This window comes from Cephus cinctus, unplaced genomic scaffold, assembly GCF_000341935.2.
Source record: "Cephus cinctus unplaced genomic scaffold, Ccin1 Ccin1_scaffold0307, whole genome shotgun sequence".
NCBI classification, from domain to species: Eukaryota; Metazoa; Arthropoda; class Insecta; order Hymenoptera; family Cephidae; genus Cephus; species Cephus cinctus.
The window spans coordinates 597,980-617,721 of record NW_014333010.1 but is presented as its reverse complement, the minus strand read 5'-3'; the positions used below and the strand labels follow the sequence as shown (position 1 = coordinate 617,721).

At 38.3% G+C, this 19,742-nt stretch overlaps 1 protein-coding gene across 19 annotated transcripts in view; it reads right to left on the bottom strand.

Moving 5' to 3' along the window:
• LOC107266322 (atrial natriuretic peptide receptor 1) overlaps positions 1–19,742 on the bottom strand; it is a 91,538-nt gene that overhangs the window by 26,397 nt on the left and 45,399 nt on the right. For all 19 annotated transcript variants that reach the window (XM_015736679.2, XM_025083584.1, XM_025083585.1 and 16 more), the window contains 10 exons: positions 18,768–19,102; positions 15,969–16,060; positions 15,413–15,551; positions 14,897–14,978; positions 11,546–11,681; positions 10,705–10,782; positions 10,520–10,597; positions 10,111–10,215; positions 8,649–8,895; positions 7,240–7,398 (listed from right to left, as the gene is read on the bottom strand). In XM_015736679.2, coding sequence (XP_015592165.1) covers positions 7,240–7,398; positions 8,649–8,895; positions 10,111–10,215; positions 10,520–10,597; positions 10,705–10,782; positions 11,546–11,681; positions 14,897–14,978; positions 15,413–15,551; positions 15,969–16,060; positions 18,768–19,102 — 1,451 coding nt within the window. The remainder of the gene's footprint in view (positions 1–7,239; positions 7,399–8,648; positions 8,896–10,110; positions 10,216–10,519; positions 10,598–10,704; positions 10,783–11,545; positions 11,682–14,896; positions 14,979–15,412; positions 15,552–15,968; positions 16,061–18,767; positions 19,103–19,742) is intronic.

The window sequence follows — 19,742 nt, the reverse complement described above, 5'->3', positions numbered from 1 at the left end:
AGGGGCCATAATTGAAATTTGATATTCGGGTGGGAAAGCACAAAAATCCTACTTCAATCATATTCGTCTGAATTCACCCGTTTTGCTTGTGAAATCGTATAGCGTGTTTCTGAAATTATTATTTTTTTTTGTTTCATAATTACGTAATATCAAACGAATCGTTCCTTTATTTGTGTCTCTCATAGATATCAATTTCAAGCGTATTTCCGGGATTTTATTTTTCATCATTTGCCACCCTTTAAATTTTCACCAGGAACGTATGTAAAAAGACGATACCAACTTGAACGAAACTAAGTTGTGACTTTTTTGAAAATTGGGAATACGAGTTTCCAAGGGTTAATACCCAACTGGGCAGAACCAAAGAGAAGATCCTAATGGAACGATCGTAAAAGACCTTTTCGTATTACTATCATGCTATGTCATTAGATAAAGACGAACCAGACGCTTTGGTCCATCCTTTTGCTTTCTGTCTCTCTCGCACCCACCCACCAGACCACAGCGTAAACCAGAATCGAAAAGGATCGCGAAATTGGGTCGATTTTTCATAATAGTATAAAATTAGAGTGGATCATCAGTTGGACCGGAAGTCACGTAAATGCGAATTCGCCTTTATTTTTACGGAAAACCTTCGGTCCATTCGTATTGATTAACGAGGAAGGTTTGAATTTCGCGCCAAAAATTAAATCGCTATCACGTAATGCGCGATAGAACCCAATCGCCCTGGTAAGCATGAGGTAATGTGCTCTGCGACTTGCAAAAACAACATGGCAGCTTTTAATTAAGCTTCTGACAGAAACAGCTTTACGAATTAGTCTCTATAGCCAATCGATATACCTATGGGTAGTTGAATTATACTATGCTTTACGTGGTAGAAAAGGATGAAAGGGAACGAGATAACTCAAAAAGTTTTTAAAGTCACTCAAATTTCTCGAAACGTGTGTAGACCATATAACGTGCGTACTTTGGTGTGTGTATATATATATATACATGAACAAGTTGACAATCCATCGAAATGAGTTTCGAAGAACGTGAGATGAATTCGGCATGTCTCAAGAGCAATAGACTCAAAGTTCAAGTTAGAGCCGGATCGGGTATTACTTTAACGACAACTCGTAAAATATAACTGGTTAAGCTCGACTTACAGTTGAGAATAGCGAATTTTAACGGTACAAAGTTCAAAGGGTCGTTATACATGGTATCCACGTTTCTCAATAATACCGATATAGTTTTCTCGATATCGTTCATGCTCCGTTGGTAAGGCAGAGCATAGTGCTTAAAAAAAAATAAAGTGAAATACGTTTTCGAAAAAAAAAATGACTTTGATCCTGCAGTCGAGTTATCGTGACAAAATTTTGGAGGCGGTAAAATTATGTTTTATGATGTCATAAAATTTGTCTGTACGATTAATCACGAATTTTACAGTTTTTGCAAAAGTTTCGATAACGGATTACGCATTGACTCTATTGTCACGGACTGCGTCGACCGTCTGAATATAATTCAGGGATTGCGCGGAGTTACGTAACATTGACCCCCTGGGCTGGCAGATGAATTTTCAAATTTCCGGAAAGAGAATGAAGTTTCCGTGAAATTGTGCTAACCGGTATTATTATGTTACTTGGCTCTTCGATACAGCCCCTGATAATTTGAACGACCAAAAAAATATATGCTACACTTGATTATCGTGTACAGGGTTCGGGCAAAGGGAGCTTTCACGCTTGGAGGAGCTTTTCCATCGTAAAGCTTTTTGGAAGGAGGAGCAAACGAGCGAGTGGGCAAATGAGCAAAGGGAGATAGTTGATTTTTCAGAAAATATTTTTACGTCTCTGAATTTCACTTGGAATATCTCGTTCGATTGGTTATAACGGGAGAGGGCCAATGTCAATTTACATAATTGTACGTTCCGATGAAACGATGATTAACGAGCTCTGCTTTTCTTGTTCTATTTACGATATTTTTTTTTCTCGCTACGATCGAAGCATTGATAGCGAAAGGTTAATGGTGGATGGTATGGGAGAAGAGGGGGTGGAGTAACAGGGTTGAAAAAAAGGGTAAATAATAAAAATCCTTTAAAAAAGGGAAAAATATGTGTTCGCGACGGACGGGTAATTTGACTTTTTTTATTTATTTATTCTGAATCTACCATTAATCGCGTTATAAATAACACAGGGAATTGTGGATCGTTTAAATGATAATAAAATAAAGGATAATGCAAAAGTGATAAAATGCAATGTCACGTTGCTATTGAAAAGCCAAACATCCAATTCCACTTGGACAACGTCTAGGAAGTTGGTTGCGTACGTGATCGCGTTACAGACTTAAATTTCTCACGTGCTTCGTCACAGAACTTCTTGCGAAGCTGGCAGCCGCGCAACCCGAGCTCGAGCGAAGAGCCGCGTAGCCACGAGGATTGGACGATTTTTCTTTTAAATCGACCGATGACGTTAGGGCATAAATCGAGCTTGCGAGCCGCCATGAAAGTTTGGTTCCTACAGGGCGACTAATTGCAAGCTCAGTGAAACAATTCCGGCAGAGCATTAATTGCGTCAATGAAGTTTCGCATTGTCAAAAGCGACGAACTTGACAATTTGGCAACGCGAAGCTCACAAAGGGTAATATGAAAGCTTACGCTGGTACGGAGCTTTTTAGATATTTTCATGAGACGATAAGCGAATACAAAACCTGAGACGATAGAATTTTCTAGTCGGGGCATCGAGCAAATTTTTCAGAGTCGGGGTGCCGGTGGATTGAATGCGGATGAGATATTCCGGCAAGAAGGTGAGAAAGGGGATAGGGTGGCAATGGGGTGACAAAGTAGGGCGAAGGAAAAGGGTTGAGAAGAAGCGAAAAGAGGATCGACAGATTGCATTCTCGAATCCGTGTTCCGGCGGCCTTGTCCTCTTGTAGGTCAATGAACCCGAGAAAGCTTCGTTACATGTGAGAAGCTCTGCGACGTGAAGCTTACGCAACAAGGCCAGCATCGGAGCGGATCGAAAGCCTCAAGGAGATATGGCAAGGATGTACAACACGTGAAGCTGAGTCCAATCGAATTATAACTTTTTAGGCGAGTGCTAGAAGGGACAAAAACACAAAGTGATACGTGAAAGCTCGATCGTAAAGGAGTCTGCGAAATTTTTTTTTAGCAAAGAAACTCGAATGAAATTCCTTCCTCGTAACGTTTCGCGCGAAGGAAAATATTGAATCGTGAAAAAAAAATTAAAGCTTCGCTTTAAGCTGTACGCGTAAGCTTTGCGAGGAGGCGAAAGTTCAGAGCGCGGTTTTGAAACGCGCGTACGAGCTTACGTTGCATGGGAACTGAGACATCGTCAAAATAAACAGTGAGATTGGAAAAAAGTTCTTGGGAGGTCGGGCACACACTCACGCACTGCAAGCACAGATGAATGAGATGTAAAGCTCTCGTTGTTAAGATATGTCTGCTATCGATCGATTAAAGTAACGAGCCTGACATTTAAGGAGAAGATACTTCACGTGTCAGTGGGACAACGCGCGAAACCCGTGTGCTTTCCGGGCCGCGTGAAAGCTTCAACTGAGCTTTCATCCCCCGCCTATGACAGTCCTAAAAACTTACGACGGCTCCTCGACATTGATCGTTCCTGCCGGTAAGCGCGGGCTCTGTCATTTTTTGGTATACCGACAGAACACAGCCTTCCAGTTTGCTGTGCGCAGCAGCTTTGAAGCTTTTCCAACTAGAACTTGATTAAAGCTCTCCGTCGTACCGACGTGTGGCACGAACAAACTCCGTCGGCATTATACTGAACTTTGCTAAACTTTCTTGTTTCCCAGTGAGCTTATGCCAAAAGTACATCGTACGCTGGTAATATAGCTGCCGACTTTCCACGCAATTTGTCGTAGTAGCTTCGAGGATCACTTCAAAGGTCTGATGAAACTTTCGAAGCTTTTTAATATTCTGAGTTACGATAAGTTGCAGTGAACTAAGTACATTTTCGTGTAAGTAAGATTTAATTAGATTTCTGACAAATGGAAATATTTCAAAGATCTCTCTGACGAAGAATCAGCATAAGCTCCCTAACCAAGACGTAAATTCGAAAAGAGATATTCAAGCGTGTCGCAAGCTCAGACGGATACAGATATTTCCAGCAAATCCTAATGGCATAATGTGAATTTCACATCGGCAACATTCTCGGAGGGCAGTATTACGTCGTAAAGCTCTTTCGCCGGTGGGTCGCGCGCTTAAAATATAAATTTAACGCAAATCTCGGCTATTATTGCATTTTACGAGCCGCAAGCTCATTTCTTACGTCGACAATTTTTCGCGATGAACAACAGAAACAGAGACGATATAGTCAGATATTACTATGAACGACAATAAAACGTGAAGAATGAATATCCCATCCAAAAAAAAAAAGTAGCGGGCAAACCAAGGAAGAACAAAAAATCAAGATTGTCGTGGAAGGTAGGGGAAAAAGGGGAAAAAACATATACAAAAAAAAATAAGAAAGACGAACCCCATGTATAGCTTCTATGGATTTCATTCGGTTCCGAAAGTTTTCCGCACGGCACACGACGCGACAACAAATGTTACGAGCTTTACGAGCGCCTCTCCAAAGGACGACCCATAACGGAAGGTAACTACTGTCGACTTCGCTCACTCGTAGAAGCTTTCCGACTGCCTTGTCTTTCAGTTGAATGGTTAAAGCTCTTTCGCAGGACGAAGCTCTTCCGGTATAAAGTACACAGGCAGTACAGGTAGTCACACGAATCTTAAATATCAGAAGCCACGAAGAAAGCCATTCAGCGATGAGCTTTAAACGTATCAAACAAAGTCTGAGGTTTAAGCACAGAGCTTTAAAAGCACAGTGTAAGTGGAAGTTTTCGACAAAGCCTTGATTAATATATTAGAGTTGGTTTGTCGCCGTTGAAAATTTTATGGAAAATTGTACCTACCGATACACGTGATAAACTGTGGAAACAAAGAGAACGAAAGAAGCCCGTAATGACACTCTATAAATTGTAGATGTAATGAGTTATAAATTTTGGAAGAGAAAAGCACTTGCAATTCAACCACGGAAACCTCGAAAGCTCCTTGTATTATAAGTTTTGCTCGAAGACCGATCAAGTGTATGTATGTACGGTTGAAAAGCTCTGTAGTAAGAAAATTTTCCTTGCAAGCTGCAAGCTTCGACGTACTGGGTGCTTATACCTGAATGATATTTTAAAGCTCTGAAAGAAACGCGATTCTCGATATACCTTTTCAAAGCTCTGTTATTCTGAAAAGGAATAAAAATATGAGGCTTGATTTCTTTTTAATTATTGAAAACTTCTTTACCTTGTATGGGTAGAAAAACAATATGAAAAAAATTATTTCAATTTAAGTTCTTCCGTAGAATAAGACTTTAAGTATGCCGTGTGAAGTACGAGACGTAACCAAAGGTCACCAACGCCGATTAAGCTTGTTACGGAAGCCGTAAGCTTCGATTCTCTTAGGGAAGTAAAAGCTCTTTCGGCGGGTTGTGCTTTCTTGTTAGGATCAACATCAAGTCAAAGCACACTTTGTTTCGTATATGATACCGCAAGCGGTACAAAATATACTTGAAAAATATGATAAAGAAAAAAAAGCTCCCATTTAAGATACGCGCTCAACAGAGACAAAGATAGTAGTTGAATAGTACTCAAAAGCGTCATACTCAAAAATAATTGTTGTACAGCATAGATTAAAGTGTATGTCGAGTAAGGAAGGAAAAACAATAATCCCGCGAGTAATACTGATAAATAAACTATAAAAAAAGAGGAAAAATTGATTTTAAAGCTCGCCCCCCTTAAGTACCAGTTTATCTTAAAGCCAGTGTCGATTATCGATTTATCGGTTATGGATTTATCGAACGAGGCGTCCACTGCAGTTTATAAGACTGCGACGACAGCGACTGTCGCGGCAAAGACAAGAAATAAAAGGTAAGAAAATGAAGACGAAGCACTTTCTTCGATAATTTTAACATCGTCGACGCTGAGTGCAACTATGCTTGCCGTTGACAGACCTGCTGCTCACTGGGCGTTGCTGGTTCTGATATTGCTATCAAAGATTACCATAGCAAAAAAAAACAATATAGATGGTGCAATCTCAAAATTTTCATCATATCTGTCTACTGAATAGATAATGGTAGCATTTTGCGTAAATTTTTCCCGGCAAAGCCGGAGAAAAATGAAAAAGCAAAATTCGCTGCTTTTATTTTTCTTTCAGTACGGATTTCTCCCTCATCGTCTCCAGGTTACCTCGAATGTATACAACCACCGTCATTGCTCTCGTGTAACTCTCTGCCTATTTTTCCACGTAAACTATCTGACGTTTATGGCGAAGAAAGTACTAACGCTTGGATTTTCTTATCGTACAAATACCACGCCTCGCTGAGCGAATTTTATTTATTGCTATATCAATATTATAGTCATTAAATATATAAAATATATATTAGACATTAAATGACCAATAGCTGAATGTGAAACTACGTATATCGGCTTAATGGGAATTAAATTAAAAATATATGGAATTTATTGCCTGATAGAAAATCAAAATTACGTTACCAACTATCCTTTTTTATAATTGATAAAACTAATATTTCAATTTACATGGAACAGAGAGTTCTGGCAGGCAATTTTTAAATGAATAGATTGAAAAAATTTTATTACAAAATTTCAATAAAATAGGGTCTACCAGAATCACGTGTTATCGTGGTAGGAAATGAAATGCGTCAAAAGGTGATCCGCCAGTTTTTAAACAGCGACTCTATTTCGTTTAGTCCTATATACCAGTCACCCCTATAAATCCGTACTATGGCAATAGAATCCATACTGCAATGATATCGACAGGCGATATAAAAGTAAAAGAAAAAAGTATTATACAATATGCAAAAAAAGCAGGGGCCTCATAAGAAATTCAATTCCGCTCGAATTAACTACGTAATGCATACAAAGAGTCACTTCTATTAACGTAATTGCAGCATAAGAAACGACGTAAAAACATGTACACTGAATAAAGATGAAGTGAAAAATATGAGAAAGGGTGGAATTAATATTTTTCAAGTTAATGCTTTTAGCGTCTGGCGTTTCAACCATAAAAAGGTGTACAAAAGACAAATCCGCAAAAAAAAAGTAAAGAAAAGTTGTTCATAAAGCTTCTAAAATATGTTCTTACCACTGAACTCAGTATACCAAGTTTTCAACACGCTGTTTGTGTACGTGCAAAAATTAAGGCAATTCTCTGTGACTTACCTTTGGGGGAGAGGTCCTTGTCGTCGCCCATGTAAAACGGACCCTGCCGTACTACTATTTCATGGACGATCACGGCGAAGCTGTACACGTCACCCTTCTGCGTTCCTTCCGGCGGCGGACGTTCCATTCTCAGCAGTTCCGGCGAAGTCCACAGCTGCCCTGCAATGGACAATAATATTTTTTTTATTTTATCCTTTACTACGCCATTCCTAGTTCCATATCTTTTATTTCATAATCCCACCATCTCCTTCTCTTAGACTCATCTATTCCACTTCCACTTTCCTTGCCTTCTCTTTTTCTTCCTTCATCGCCATTCCACCTAAACCAAGATAATCTGCTACTATCCCCTATCGTCCAAGACTGTAACTTGTAGCAGACATTTCTGATCTTGTAAAATTCTTCACTTTCCATCACTCTGATAGCTCACAGATCGTTTCACATTTGTTTTCTAATTTTGAAAAAGGGTCTCATCCCCATCGATCCCCTAGGCAATCTTCAAACCAATAGATCTAGTTCTCACGTTTTTTTCCTAAGACCTGCCTCTTCTTGGTTATCCATAGAAACTTCTTTGGGTACCGTGCAACATAAAATTTTGAATATTTAAAAAAAATTTTATTTACTCCTTTCCAGCTAGTTCTATATTGCCCAATGTATACATATATACTCCACATAGAAATCTATTTATCTATCTTTACTTCTCAATTAAGTGGTATCTGCATGATCCTCATTTTGGAATATTTTTAAAAATATTATTTACTCCTTTCCAGCTAGTTCTATATTGCCCAATGTATATATGTATCCTCGACACAGAAATCTATTGATCTATCTTTATTTCACAATTAAGAGGTATCTGTATGATCCTCATGTTTTCTCTGTCACGTTCATAACTTCTGCGACTCTCAGGAATCACGTTCGAGTCTCAACATTGGACCCTGCCTCTCTCAACTTCCAAGAGGACCGCTTTAGGGCCCTTCTGCTTGCCGCTGCTCCATGGATCAAAGGACCTCAGTAGAAATATCTTTTTAACAGAACCTTTACGCGACGCTTACAAAGTGGCTGTAATCTTTAGAAATAAAAATCAGACCACGCCTGTTCTCAGAGATCAGCAAGACCAACAAGACTGTCGCCAGGTTAAATGCTAGGACCAAAGGAGACTCAAAGGAGTTTAAGAGCCAATTTCTCATTCAAACGAATTCAGAATCATGAGACGTCTCAGCAGCCACTCTGCAACGTTTTTCCCAATTCAACACCAGACAGCATATAGGGGACGGGAAATCCATTCAATAAAAGGTCATGAGTCTCAAGCAAACGTTAATTCCTTCCTTGACGTTTATCTAGATGATGGGTGGATTATGAAATTATATTTTTCCAAATTGTTTTTTAAATCTGTTTGCAATCTATATACTTACTTCTCCAGTATGCGTAACTATCTCTGTCCTCTTCCTGATCCGCCAAACTTGGTCTTCTCAACTCGTGTAAACCAAAATCTGCTATTTTCAAGACGAATCGCGAATCCACTACGCAATTTGAGGACTTCAAATTTCCATGACTTCGTATTTCCGATCCGTGCAGATACGCCATCCCTCTGACTATATCGTGTATCAAGGACCCTCGAAATACACGATCCAGCTTTATCTGATCGTTCTCCAAAATGTCCTGCCAATCAAAAATGGAGACTGATTAATAAAACATGTAGTATACACTCGTCGTAATCAATAGCACGTAAATTTACGATCCCTAACGTTTCACATTAATCAATCTATTTTTTTAATAATAAAAAAAAATATATTCAATTTTACATTAGGAAGGAGATAAAAATCTGCTCCACTTGAACCAAAGTGCTTCCCCACTTTTCGTATATGATTTACGATTAATCGACTTCCTGTTTCCGGAATCGGGGGGAACGTCCCCAGAGCACCCTTAAATTGCAATAAAATGGCCGATAACGTACTTTCCATGAGACGTTCGTTCACGTTGAAATAATAAGAGTATCTCGTCGCTTGCTTCCGCAGCCCTTGCTTCTAGATATTCCCAAACTACCCTTTATCCTCTCTCTCTCTCTCTCTCTCTCACTCACTTTATATATATATATTAGGCTCACCCCTCTTCTCTAGATATTCCCAAACTACCCTTTATCCTCTCTCTCTCTCTCTCTCTCTCACTCACTTTATATATATATATTAGGCTCACCCCTCTTCCCACACTTTTCTTTTATCCATTCACCAGTCACCCTTCTCTCATAACAGCAACTGCACCGCATCATCAACCTACCACCCCACCGTCCCTTTCTTTATCAGGTTCGCGGTTTCTCAGCGACTTCTTTCGTTATCCATTCTATACCCTTCCGGTCGCCACCCCTAAAGAGGCACCCTCTTATTATGAGATCCCATATATCCGATCCCACCCAGGAGGTAAGAAGCTTGTTCATTCTTATCGTCAGATAAGAGCAATAAAGGTGTATCTCCATTGTAAAATCAGTCCATTCATCCACCAGCGTCACTTAATAATCCACTATTAATAAATAAATTGTCTCACGATCCCCCACCAGCGAGAAATCACAATCTCTGTTCAATAACACAGCCGTCACTACCAGCCAACAGAAGAAAAAAAACTACAACAAATTGCTCAGCCACACTGGACTCGTTTCTGTGGAAAAAAAAAATTCCATATCCAATTTTTTTAAACCTGAAGCTGAAAAGCCACAAAAGAAATATTGGCTGACCCTCTCCGTATTAATACAATCCATATATCGAAGGGTTGGGAGGCTTTGCTGGAGAGAGGAGAAAACTAGAGAGAAAAAGAGAGAGAGGTAAACCAGAGAAAATATTTAAGGACGAAAAAAGAGAAATCCAATGTATACAAAAATCTTACCTGAAGAGATCCTTTAGGACAGTACTCCGTAAGGAGACAGCAATGTGGTGGCTCGACGCAAGCACCATAAAACCTTACGAGGTGGTCGTGTTGGAGGTCCTTCATCTACAACAGGCAGAAACGAGTCTACAGTCTGTCGCATGCCCCTAGACCTTACGCACAGCCTGTTATGACCTAAAGTCAATTTTGAGATACAAAACCAGACCATGACCTGGCATTGTCTATAAAAATATTTGATAATCTTCGGCATCGACATTACAGCATCACTGAGGAAGATTTATTTTTTTTTTAAATATATAAATTTCACTTTTTATTTAAATATGTAAATAAATTAGTGACGCAGTAACGTCTAGTATAAATATTAATTGACGTATCGTAAATACCTATGGAACAATCCATCAGGGCTTACCTTCTTCAACTCCAGTAAAAGTGGTCTGGATATCTCAACCTTGCTCCTGGGAATAAACTTGATTGCCACTTTTGAATTCTAAAATGAAGTACCAAGTACGTTAAAGCTTTTAATTGTATAATTTTGATGTTTCTATTTTGAAAAATCCATCAACTCATTGTTTACCACAACCAAGTCATAATTACCTTATAGATACCAGTAGGTACGTATATCTGTCTATCGACTCCACCAGCCATACTGATGTTATCCTCGGAGTACATTGTCTGAAACGAAGAAGTACTTCAGTTCGCGGTATCAGGTTGGGTTGTTCAGGGAAAAAAAAAGAAGAAGCGATCCTTGAAAATTCCAAGGGCTTCTTTTGCTAGTCAGTGATCAAGAGAAGTGTCCGTGAAAGGTATCTGAAGTAAATAGTGATTAGTCGAAAGAGAAGGGCTTGACCGGCGTAGGGTGAAGAAGAGGTAGTAGGGCAAGTACTGAAACTTCTTTAGGATTTCTTAGTCAAACCTGATCTTGCTCGGGTCCTCGAACCACTTCGTGAAAAGAGGTCCGATGATCGCCGGCAGGAAGATTTAATTTGTGAAGTGGATGGAAAAAGCCAAAAATGAAATCTCATCGTGGAGTCGGATACGTGCATAGTATTTTGAAGAAGGGGGTCAGCCATATTTTTCTTGATATTTTCTTTTTCTTCTTGATCACCGTGGACGAGCGATGAATGGCGTGATTTACTCTTTCCCTTTTTCGCGGACGTTTACTCTCTCTCTCTCTTTCTTTGTGTATCCTTCTTGAGATGTTCGGAGAACCAGAGGACGGGTTTATAATGATTTTCATTGCTCTTCTATCTGTCTCCTTTCTTTTTATTTCTCTAGACGATCACTCCTTCTTCTTCTTCTCTTTGTTAATGGCTACCTCGTTACTGTTATTACTTGTATCTGGGTCATCGAGTCCCAATCTGACTATACATCCTGTATATCTGTATGCGTAATATTTCGAAATTTTTTTGAAAAAAAAAAAAAAATCAAAATTTACCAGTTGGCTTCCGCGCAGCTTATTGGCAGGCAGTGAGTACATTGATCCACGTGTCTTTCCGTGAGGCATCACGATCACGTCATCCCAGTGCACCTTCCACGTCATCGACGCAATTTCAGCCTCGAGTTTGAAGTGCCTGAAAGTGAAGTTGTGCGCATTATGTTGGAGTATGCAGTGACGTAGACAAGAGACATAATAAAAAAAAAAAGGAGGGAATAAATTAAAAAGTTTGTCCGTGAGAGAGTGACAAAAGGACGAAGGACAGAATTTATGAGAAAAAGAAAAAGAGAGAAATGATTAAAAAGAAAAAAGATTTTAAAAAGAGACAAACCGATAATCATCGTTAAAATTGTATCATTCGTCTCTCTTGATATTGGAATGTCGAGCCTTGACCTTGGGGAACTGTCCTTCGACCCTATCAGACGCTATCACTGTAATTCATCGCCCAATTCGCTGTCACTATATTTTCACAGGTCGATTCACACTTTTATTACTCATTTTATTTATTGACCTTTTTTTTTTGTAGGATCTTTGTTTTTCACGACTTTCTTACTTGGCAACACAACCAATTTTCGGGACAAGAATAATTTTCAAAGTTGGTTAGGAACAATGGGAAAATATTTTCCTGGTAGAAAACTTTTTGACAATTATGGAAAGGAGAGGAAACTTTTTGAATTAAATTCACGAGCCAGTGACAGTCTAATTGGGAATCGGTCAGGGAGTCTTTTTTAAAAGTTTTCAGAGACTGACGCTTCGATAACTTTCGAACGAATTGAAAATATTACAGAAACGACCGTCTGTCAGAAAGCACGTTAACGTGTCCAATAGAGCGCGTGTCGACTTTTCATTTTCAAACGTTACAAGACAGTGACATTTTTTAATAAAATTTTCTGATTCGAAAGAAAAATTTTGAAAAAATTCTATCAAGCCCTTTTTGGTTAATTACGTCAAACATTGCGAATTAACACGGGTTAAGAATCAAGCAAAAAATGTGTAAACTCTCGCGAAGAAAATGGTGCTTCCACCGGATTGACTAGGAACAAAAAAACAAAGCCATATTTCAAGGAGCCTAAGGACGCCAGGATACCCCTTAGGACATTTCTTAGCGCGGCGGATGATCGTCGGTTAAAAAAAATTAATGGCATGCATTTGCATAAGAAAAGATATTGAAAAGAAAGTACAACCAGAGTCAAGAGGTACTAGGTAATAGTAAAGCGAAAAAGAGGGTCGAAGAGGTCAGCCAGGGTCAGTAAAATATAAGACTGATTTACCTAAAAAGCAAAAAAAAAACCACCAAATTGCACGATTACAACAGTGAAAAGTAGATCGACGAAAAGATACGAAAACCATAAAATTACCCAACGCCATAATTACTAATGACCCACATAGCGGGAGCAGCAACAAATAAGGTCAAGATAAAAAAAATTTAATTATTACCTAATTAAAGTAAAAAATTAATTAATCAGATAGCCTCTACATCCACAGATTTCATAATGACTGCGTCAGCCGGCAATAGCAAACAATTGAAACAAGCACAAAATATGTTATCCGTCAGAACGGTACAGATGGAATACAATTTTGAAAAAAATATTTTTAAACAATTGTCAAAATAACCTCCTACGTGATTAGTACAAATGATCGTATACCGCGTTGCATGTGTCGTCATTATTCTGACAGCACGCGAGCGAATACATACGTACGCTGCATCGGCATAATTCTCAAGCATTCAACCATAATGGTAAACGTGCAAGCACCGCCTGACGCAAACGTAACGTAACGTATATTCGTATGTTCATCTGGAGGACAGATTCTGATACATAATGCATCGACTGATCCTGGTATACAGGATACAGATCGTCTTTGTGCCTTTGACATGTTTGCCTGGGAAACGTGGCGCGTCGACAAGACCCTTGGCAATTCAATATATTTGTAAATGCAAAGACTCAAGAGATACCCAAGACGTCAGAATACACGTGGCTATGACGTATCGGGTGTCCTGTAATATTCCAGTTGGATTTCCATATCTTCGTGTTCGAAAGTTTTTGTATTTTAACAAAAGTGATAAAGCAAAAACAATGGTGCTTTCGATTGAAAATCATCAAATGGTTATTTAAAGTGGCGTAACTCGAATACGCGTCACGAGGCTGAATTGGAAATTAGTAATGGGTCATGAATAATTGACTAATTGGTTTCCGCTATTGGATTTCCTGGACGGACCTCTGATACTGGTAACAATTGATTATTGGATCGATTTGGACAGTGTTGTATCAGACAATAGTGTTGCTATCGGACAATATGATTTTGTGATAACTGATAAATACTAACTGTTAGGTTAGAGTTGGATATACCTGTACGTACAGTTGGGGTTAATCGGATCGCATGCGAACGTGAAAGTTAAAACAACGCATTCGGCGAATTACGGGGAATCAGATTGGAGCAAAAGTACTGGGGAAAAGCTGCAGTAATATTAAGGACTGTGAGGTTAACAACAGAAACAAAAGCTCGCGACACAATTGATACAACCCCCCATGAGCTTTCAACAAATAAAACTTGAGCAAGAAAAACATTGGAACATTAGCAATGATACAAGAATCAATTAACTTGTCGTACAATCAAACAATGATAAACAAGTACAAAATATAATCGAATATACAACATTTTTGACAGTAACAACAACAAATTATATCGACAGCTTCAATCGGCGATATTGAGCCTGGAACCAACAAGAATTATCGTGCAGATCAATATTAGAGAAATTACTGAGACTTGGCTTGTTTCTCTCGACCATGATCTTTTGATTCATCAACAAAACTAATGTAACTATTTTACACAACTCAATCAATAGTTAATTGTCGATTCCATATATGACTTGAGCAAGTTTCATCAAAGTTACCGTTTCAAGTTACACTTGAGATTCATCGATGCGAACGTAAAGACGATCACAGAAAAGTGATGCGAACTGGTCCATCTAATTAAACAATATCCGGTAGCCAGCAGATCGGAAGCGGAAGTCGTCTGGTACCGAATAAGAATATGAAACCGAGTAAGACGTATCTTACGAGGAGTGTTATAGATCGTCTTGGTAAAATCTGCACAATTTTCTTTGCACGCCGGTTTATTGCTGCAGCTTGACGACGTAGGAAATGGATCAATCGCGTAAATCAAAGGCCGAGTTAAACAAATTTAAAGCGTAAATAGAATGCAGGGATAAATATCGAGCAGACAGACATTTTCCAAAGCGGAAATCACTGCTTATAAAATTAACTACAATTTAAAAGTCATTCGATTTCCGGTTTCAATATTTCTAAAAATTGTATTAATTTTTTTTTTTTTTTAATGGACTATACTTACCGATATATGAAGACAGACGCTACCACCAATCCTACCACGATGGAACTGAGTACGATCGACAAGATCGCGTATCCTGGTAAAGCTGTAATGAAACAATAATGCATTGTCACTCTCAATCGTTAACATAAATTTATTCGGTGAATATATTTTATAGTCTCATCTCGCAGAAGATAGAATCGTCTGGCTGTACAATGAACGTTATAAAGGATGACGCTCGGGTCTTTGAGAATGCTAGACAGTGGAGTTTTATAAAGGGAATAAGAGATTATGTAGTTTCGTGATGATACATTGTTTTTGAAACGTGACACTGGTAACTTCGATACGACCGGATAGAATGTGACATTAGAAATGCGGCAAATGAAAATCTAAAAAGTGCGGAGGAAATTATGTAATTTAGAAAAAATTTACGAAAATGAAAAAAAAAAGACAGACTCGAAAATTCTATAGACAATTCTTGCAATAGAACGGAATTTCGTTTGCAATTAATTAAGCGAGAGAGAAAATAAAAATTCTTACAATTATCTGGACACAGAGAGCCGTCGAAACCGCAAGCAGGGGTGTCAGGGGGTGGTTCCAATCTTCCGCCAGACCAATGAATTCTTCGACCAGATACGTATTCCAGGGTCTGATTCGCCCCGTAGTAATTGGCGACGATCTGCAAACGTGGAAATTCCGAGGAACAAAAGTTGAGTGGTGCGGGGATGAAAAAAAAAATATATATATAATAATAAATCGTAATCGAACAAGCCACCGAGAGCACTAATCCCGCGATAATGGAAAAGTCGTCGGGACACTGAGAGTAGATACCCGCGGAGAATTAATTAAAAACAAGAATCTATCCCGGACAAGTAATTCCCCAGAAAAGGAGAGCCCGCTTCCGATTCAGTAATTTCATTACACGAATTAATTACTTGCCATTATTAATCTCCTTCTTGGAAAGTTGGAAGTTTTTTTTTTTATTATTATTGAAGAAAAAGTAAAGACCTCAGTATCGTTTGTCATTCAAATTCTTACCATAATCACATGGGCAATAATAATAAGAATTTGCCTCTGTCAGGCAATACAAAATTACCTCAAACTTCGAAGTAGCAGGATTCATGTCCAACAAGGAATAATCAGCGATCCTGTCGCCATTTTCGTCGATATTCACGTCACCCGTTATACCTGCAACAGATAAAAATTGTATTCGATAACTTTCATACAAAGCCGAAACAACCTGACGAAATGACACCAACAACAAAATATGTTCGTAAGATGATTCAAGATGTTTTTGTTACAATAAAATTTTTGTCGCTAGTAAAAACAAAGCATGTTTCACATACAATATTCTTGTAACAACAAGAAGAACAACAACAAAGTCTCAAGTATCTTCGTACTTTTCTACATCCACATTGTTCGGTGACTGACAGCCACGAAAATTCTGTTCGATCTCGCAGAATTTTCAGTAAAAACAGACAGTATCAACTAGTTACAATAATTTGACAAGTCCTTATGCACCCTTATACATATACTTCGTCCCTTCTTTAGCTTGTTTGAAAGGTCCCTCAGGTTTCTTCGTAAACTTTATAATCCATATGCAATTTTCATTCTACATACCAGTACAGAACCAGCCGCAGGAGGCTCTGCGTCTTTGAAATTTTTTAACTTACGAAAAAGAATTCTCTTATCGAAAGAGGGTCAGAGTTGAGAAAGTTTTACGTCCGCAGAGAGAGAGAGAGAGAGAGAGAGAGAGAGAGAGAGAGAGAGAGAAAGAATAAGAAACGCACAAGAGAAAATGATAGAACGAAACGAGAAGAACGTCCCCAGGCGAACATCCTGTTGGGAAAAGAATTCAAAAAAAAAAAACAGAAAAAAATTCGAGTGAATTTTCTTTGCGGTGGGATGTATGGGCGAGAGAAGGGATGAAAATGGGAAATAAACTATAAAAAGAAGTCGCCGACGTCTTCGGACAATTAAACCCGTCGGAGACCCCCGACCAGCTTGAAAATTGATGATTGATTTTTTGAATGGTACTTTTTTTCAAAAATCATTTTACACGAACAAAAATCATTGCCGATTGTAATTCGTACATGAGGACTTTATATACAATTTTTTGTGGCAACAGAAAATTTCATTTACGCAACCCTCTTGGGACTGTCAAGGAATCCGATTGAGAATGAAACAAATAAATTTACCTCGAGAAAGAACCGTACGACATATTGACAAATGGACATACAAGGTATCCATTATTTACTCATTCATCGGATATAAATTTACTGAAGTCTACTGAAACTTTTTCCCACGTCTACTTGCCGATAAACTTCTCCCGTTAAAATCGAGCCCTTCTTAACTTCGAGCGCAAAGTTACTGCCGCCTAACCACGGTTTTAACGGCAGCCCTAACGACCCGCAATAAGAACGCTTCAGAGACGCTCGTGTACTTCGATAAAGATTCCCCTTCGCGTTGCGCTAATCTTATAAGGCTAATTAACCCTTGATTGTTCATAAAAAAAAAAGCTGACGCTTTTATCCTAAACGTTTTACATACGTTCGTCCCTCTGGGTCACTTGCCATTAGTCATACTTAAAGTTGTCATAAGGGACGCTTCGTTGGGGCTCGTGACATCACGAGGAGGTACGGAAAAAAAGGGAGGCTGAACAAAAAAAAAAATCTGAAATTTTATCACGTTCAATTCAACTGGGAGACAATATGGAGATACAAAAGGGAAAGCAACGTTTTTGGGAAAAATAAAAAATTTTACATCCACTCCTGAAACTGATAAAACGTAAGAGACGTCTGTATGCGATAAGAAAATCGTGACAGAAAAACTGCACCCCCCCTCCCTCCTCTTTTCTTTTTTTCCATGACGAAAAGGAAAAAAAAGGTCATTCAATTTCCTCAGAATGTAATATTGACGACGAAAAAAAAAAATATCAGAGATAATACGAGAGAAGACCAATGGAAATTCTAACGTTGATTGGTATAATAATAATAATGGATAAAACAAAAGCCAACAAAAGTCGGAACGATGACGTAATATTATTAATCACCAAGTAAGTCTGAGGGAGACGTATCTGATTACAGGGACAATAAATGCAATCCATTAATCAATTTGTCGTTCTCATACGTTGTATAATGAACGTGAACGAGACACTAATTTCAATTTAATGAATGATGAACAATTTAATATCGTAATTTGATGATACATTAAGTGACGTTGAATCAACCATTGTAGGTAGGTAATTAATTATTCTGTCAAATTCTTGTTTTCTTATCATTGTTTCAAGCTTGTATCAAGTTGTATAGTATGGCACTTGTTTCATGAAGTTGCAAAGTCCTTGTGTCAATCATCGTAACAAATTTGACAACTGGACTTATAGTTTCATCAAAATTGAATTATCAGCTGAGTATAAAAAAAATTGATTTTCAATAAAACTTTTAATTTTCACTTCAATTTTCGTTCATTCTATTTGTATTCATCTCTTATATCTTTGTTCAGGAAATGTATGGTGACTCGACACTGTAGCCCTTTTTTCCTCAACTTGATTAATGAAGTTGGTTGATCCTGTCAATTCTTAAAGTTCTTTTGTTTGCTGACATTTTATTTAGAGGGAGAATCTTTTTTTTCAACAGTAAAATGGCTTATTTGCTTGGTGAACGAAAAACTATTATCTTACGAATTAACCTAATCCATATAAAAAAAAAAATGTTCAAGAACCTGACGATAAGTGTGCTTTTGTTCGGAAAATTGAAGGAAATTAAAAAAAAGGGGTTAATTAAGCTCGAAATTAACTCAACCCCTAGAACTTTCGTCGATCCGTATTTTGCCTTGTTATTCGAATAAAAACAAATAAAATTTCTAGAAATATCAAAATATCAAAAATTGTATTTACCTTTGAAACTTCTTCCCCACATACGTCTCGTGAGGTTTCCGCCGTTCAAGTTGATCTCGCCGGGTCTATCGGGAAGACTCTCCTTGAGGGCCAAAGCGTAAAGCAGCACAGCGTCGTAGAAAGCAGTTACGAACGTAGAGACGGAACTGTTTCCAAATGTGAAATTGTAACGACTCTGCGCCAATGACTTGACCTCCCGTGAAAAATTCAAATACTCCACGTTGTCCGGAGTCCTGGCCGTCACGGTGAGAAGTGCCTGATAAGCTTTCCGGGCCTTTTCATTTCTCTCATCGGTATCCCCCTCCACCCGCCACGGCTCCTCGGTGTTGTTGTCGCTGAAATATAGAATTTCACAACAAAAGTCATGAGCACGTGGTAACAAGAATTTTTGTTGTTGCTGTTGGACACAAGATAAATACAAAATCAAATTGATATTTCACTGTATAGAACTGGTATAGAAAATTTTCATTGATTCACGAACATTTTAATTTCGTGGAAAGATAACCAATTTCTACCCCTTTTTTTACATCGTAATTTCACTAAAGTCAGTGACGTAATCGTAAATGCGATGGAATTAAAAATTCAACTTGATCGAAAAAAATAAAAATGTTTGATTGGCAAATTCAACTGGTAACCTTTTTTTGTCTTTCGTCAGTCATCTAATTTATTCTCCCCCCCCCCGACCCACCCATGACGTCACCTTGCTTCACCCTCTCCTCCCACTCCTTTCATCCTTCACCATTACCTCCTTCTCTCTATGCATCTTCAATTTCATTTTTATCACTGGGTTTCCTTCACCCTCTCGTTACTCGATTTCCATTCGCACGGCGTCTTATTCATTTTGAAAAAAAAAAGTATTTATTTCCAAAGCTCCAAAGAAGAAGACGAAAAGCTTTAACTGATTTTTTGTGATTCACAATTGTGAGAAATAACAAAAATAAACAAGGTGGACGAATCAATCTTACGTAAAATTTT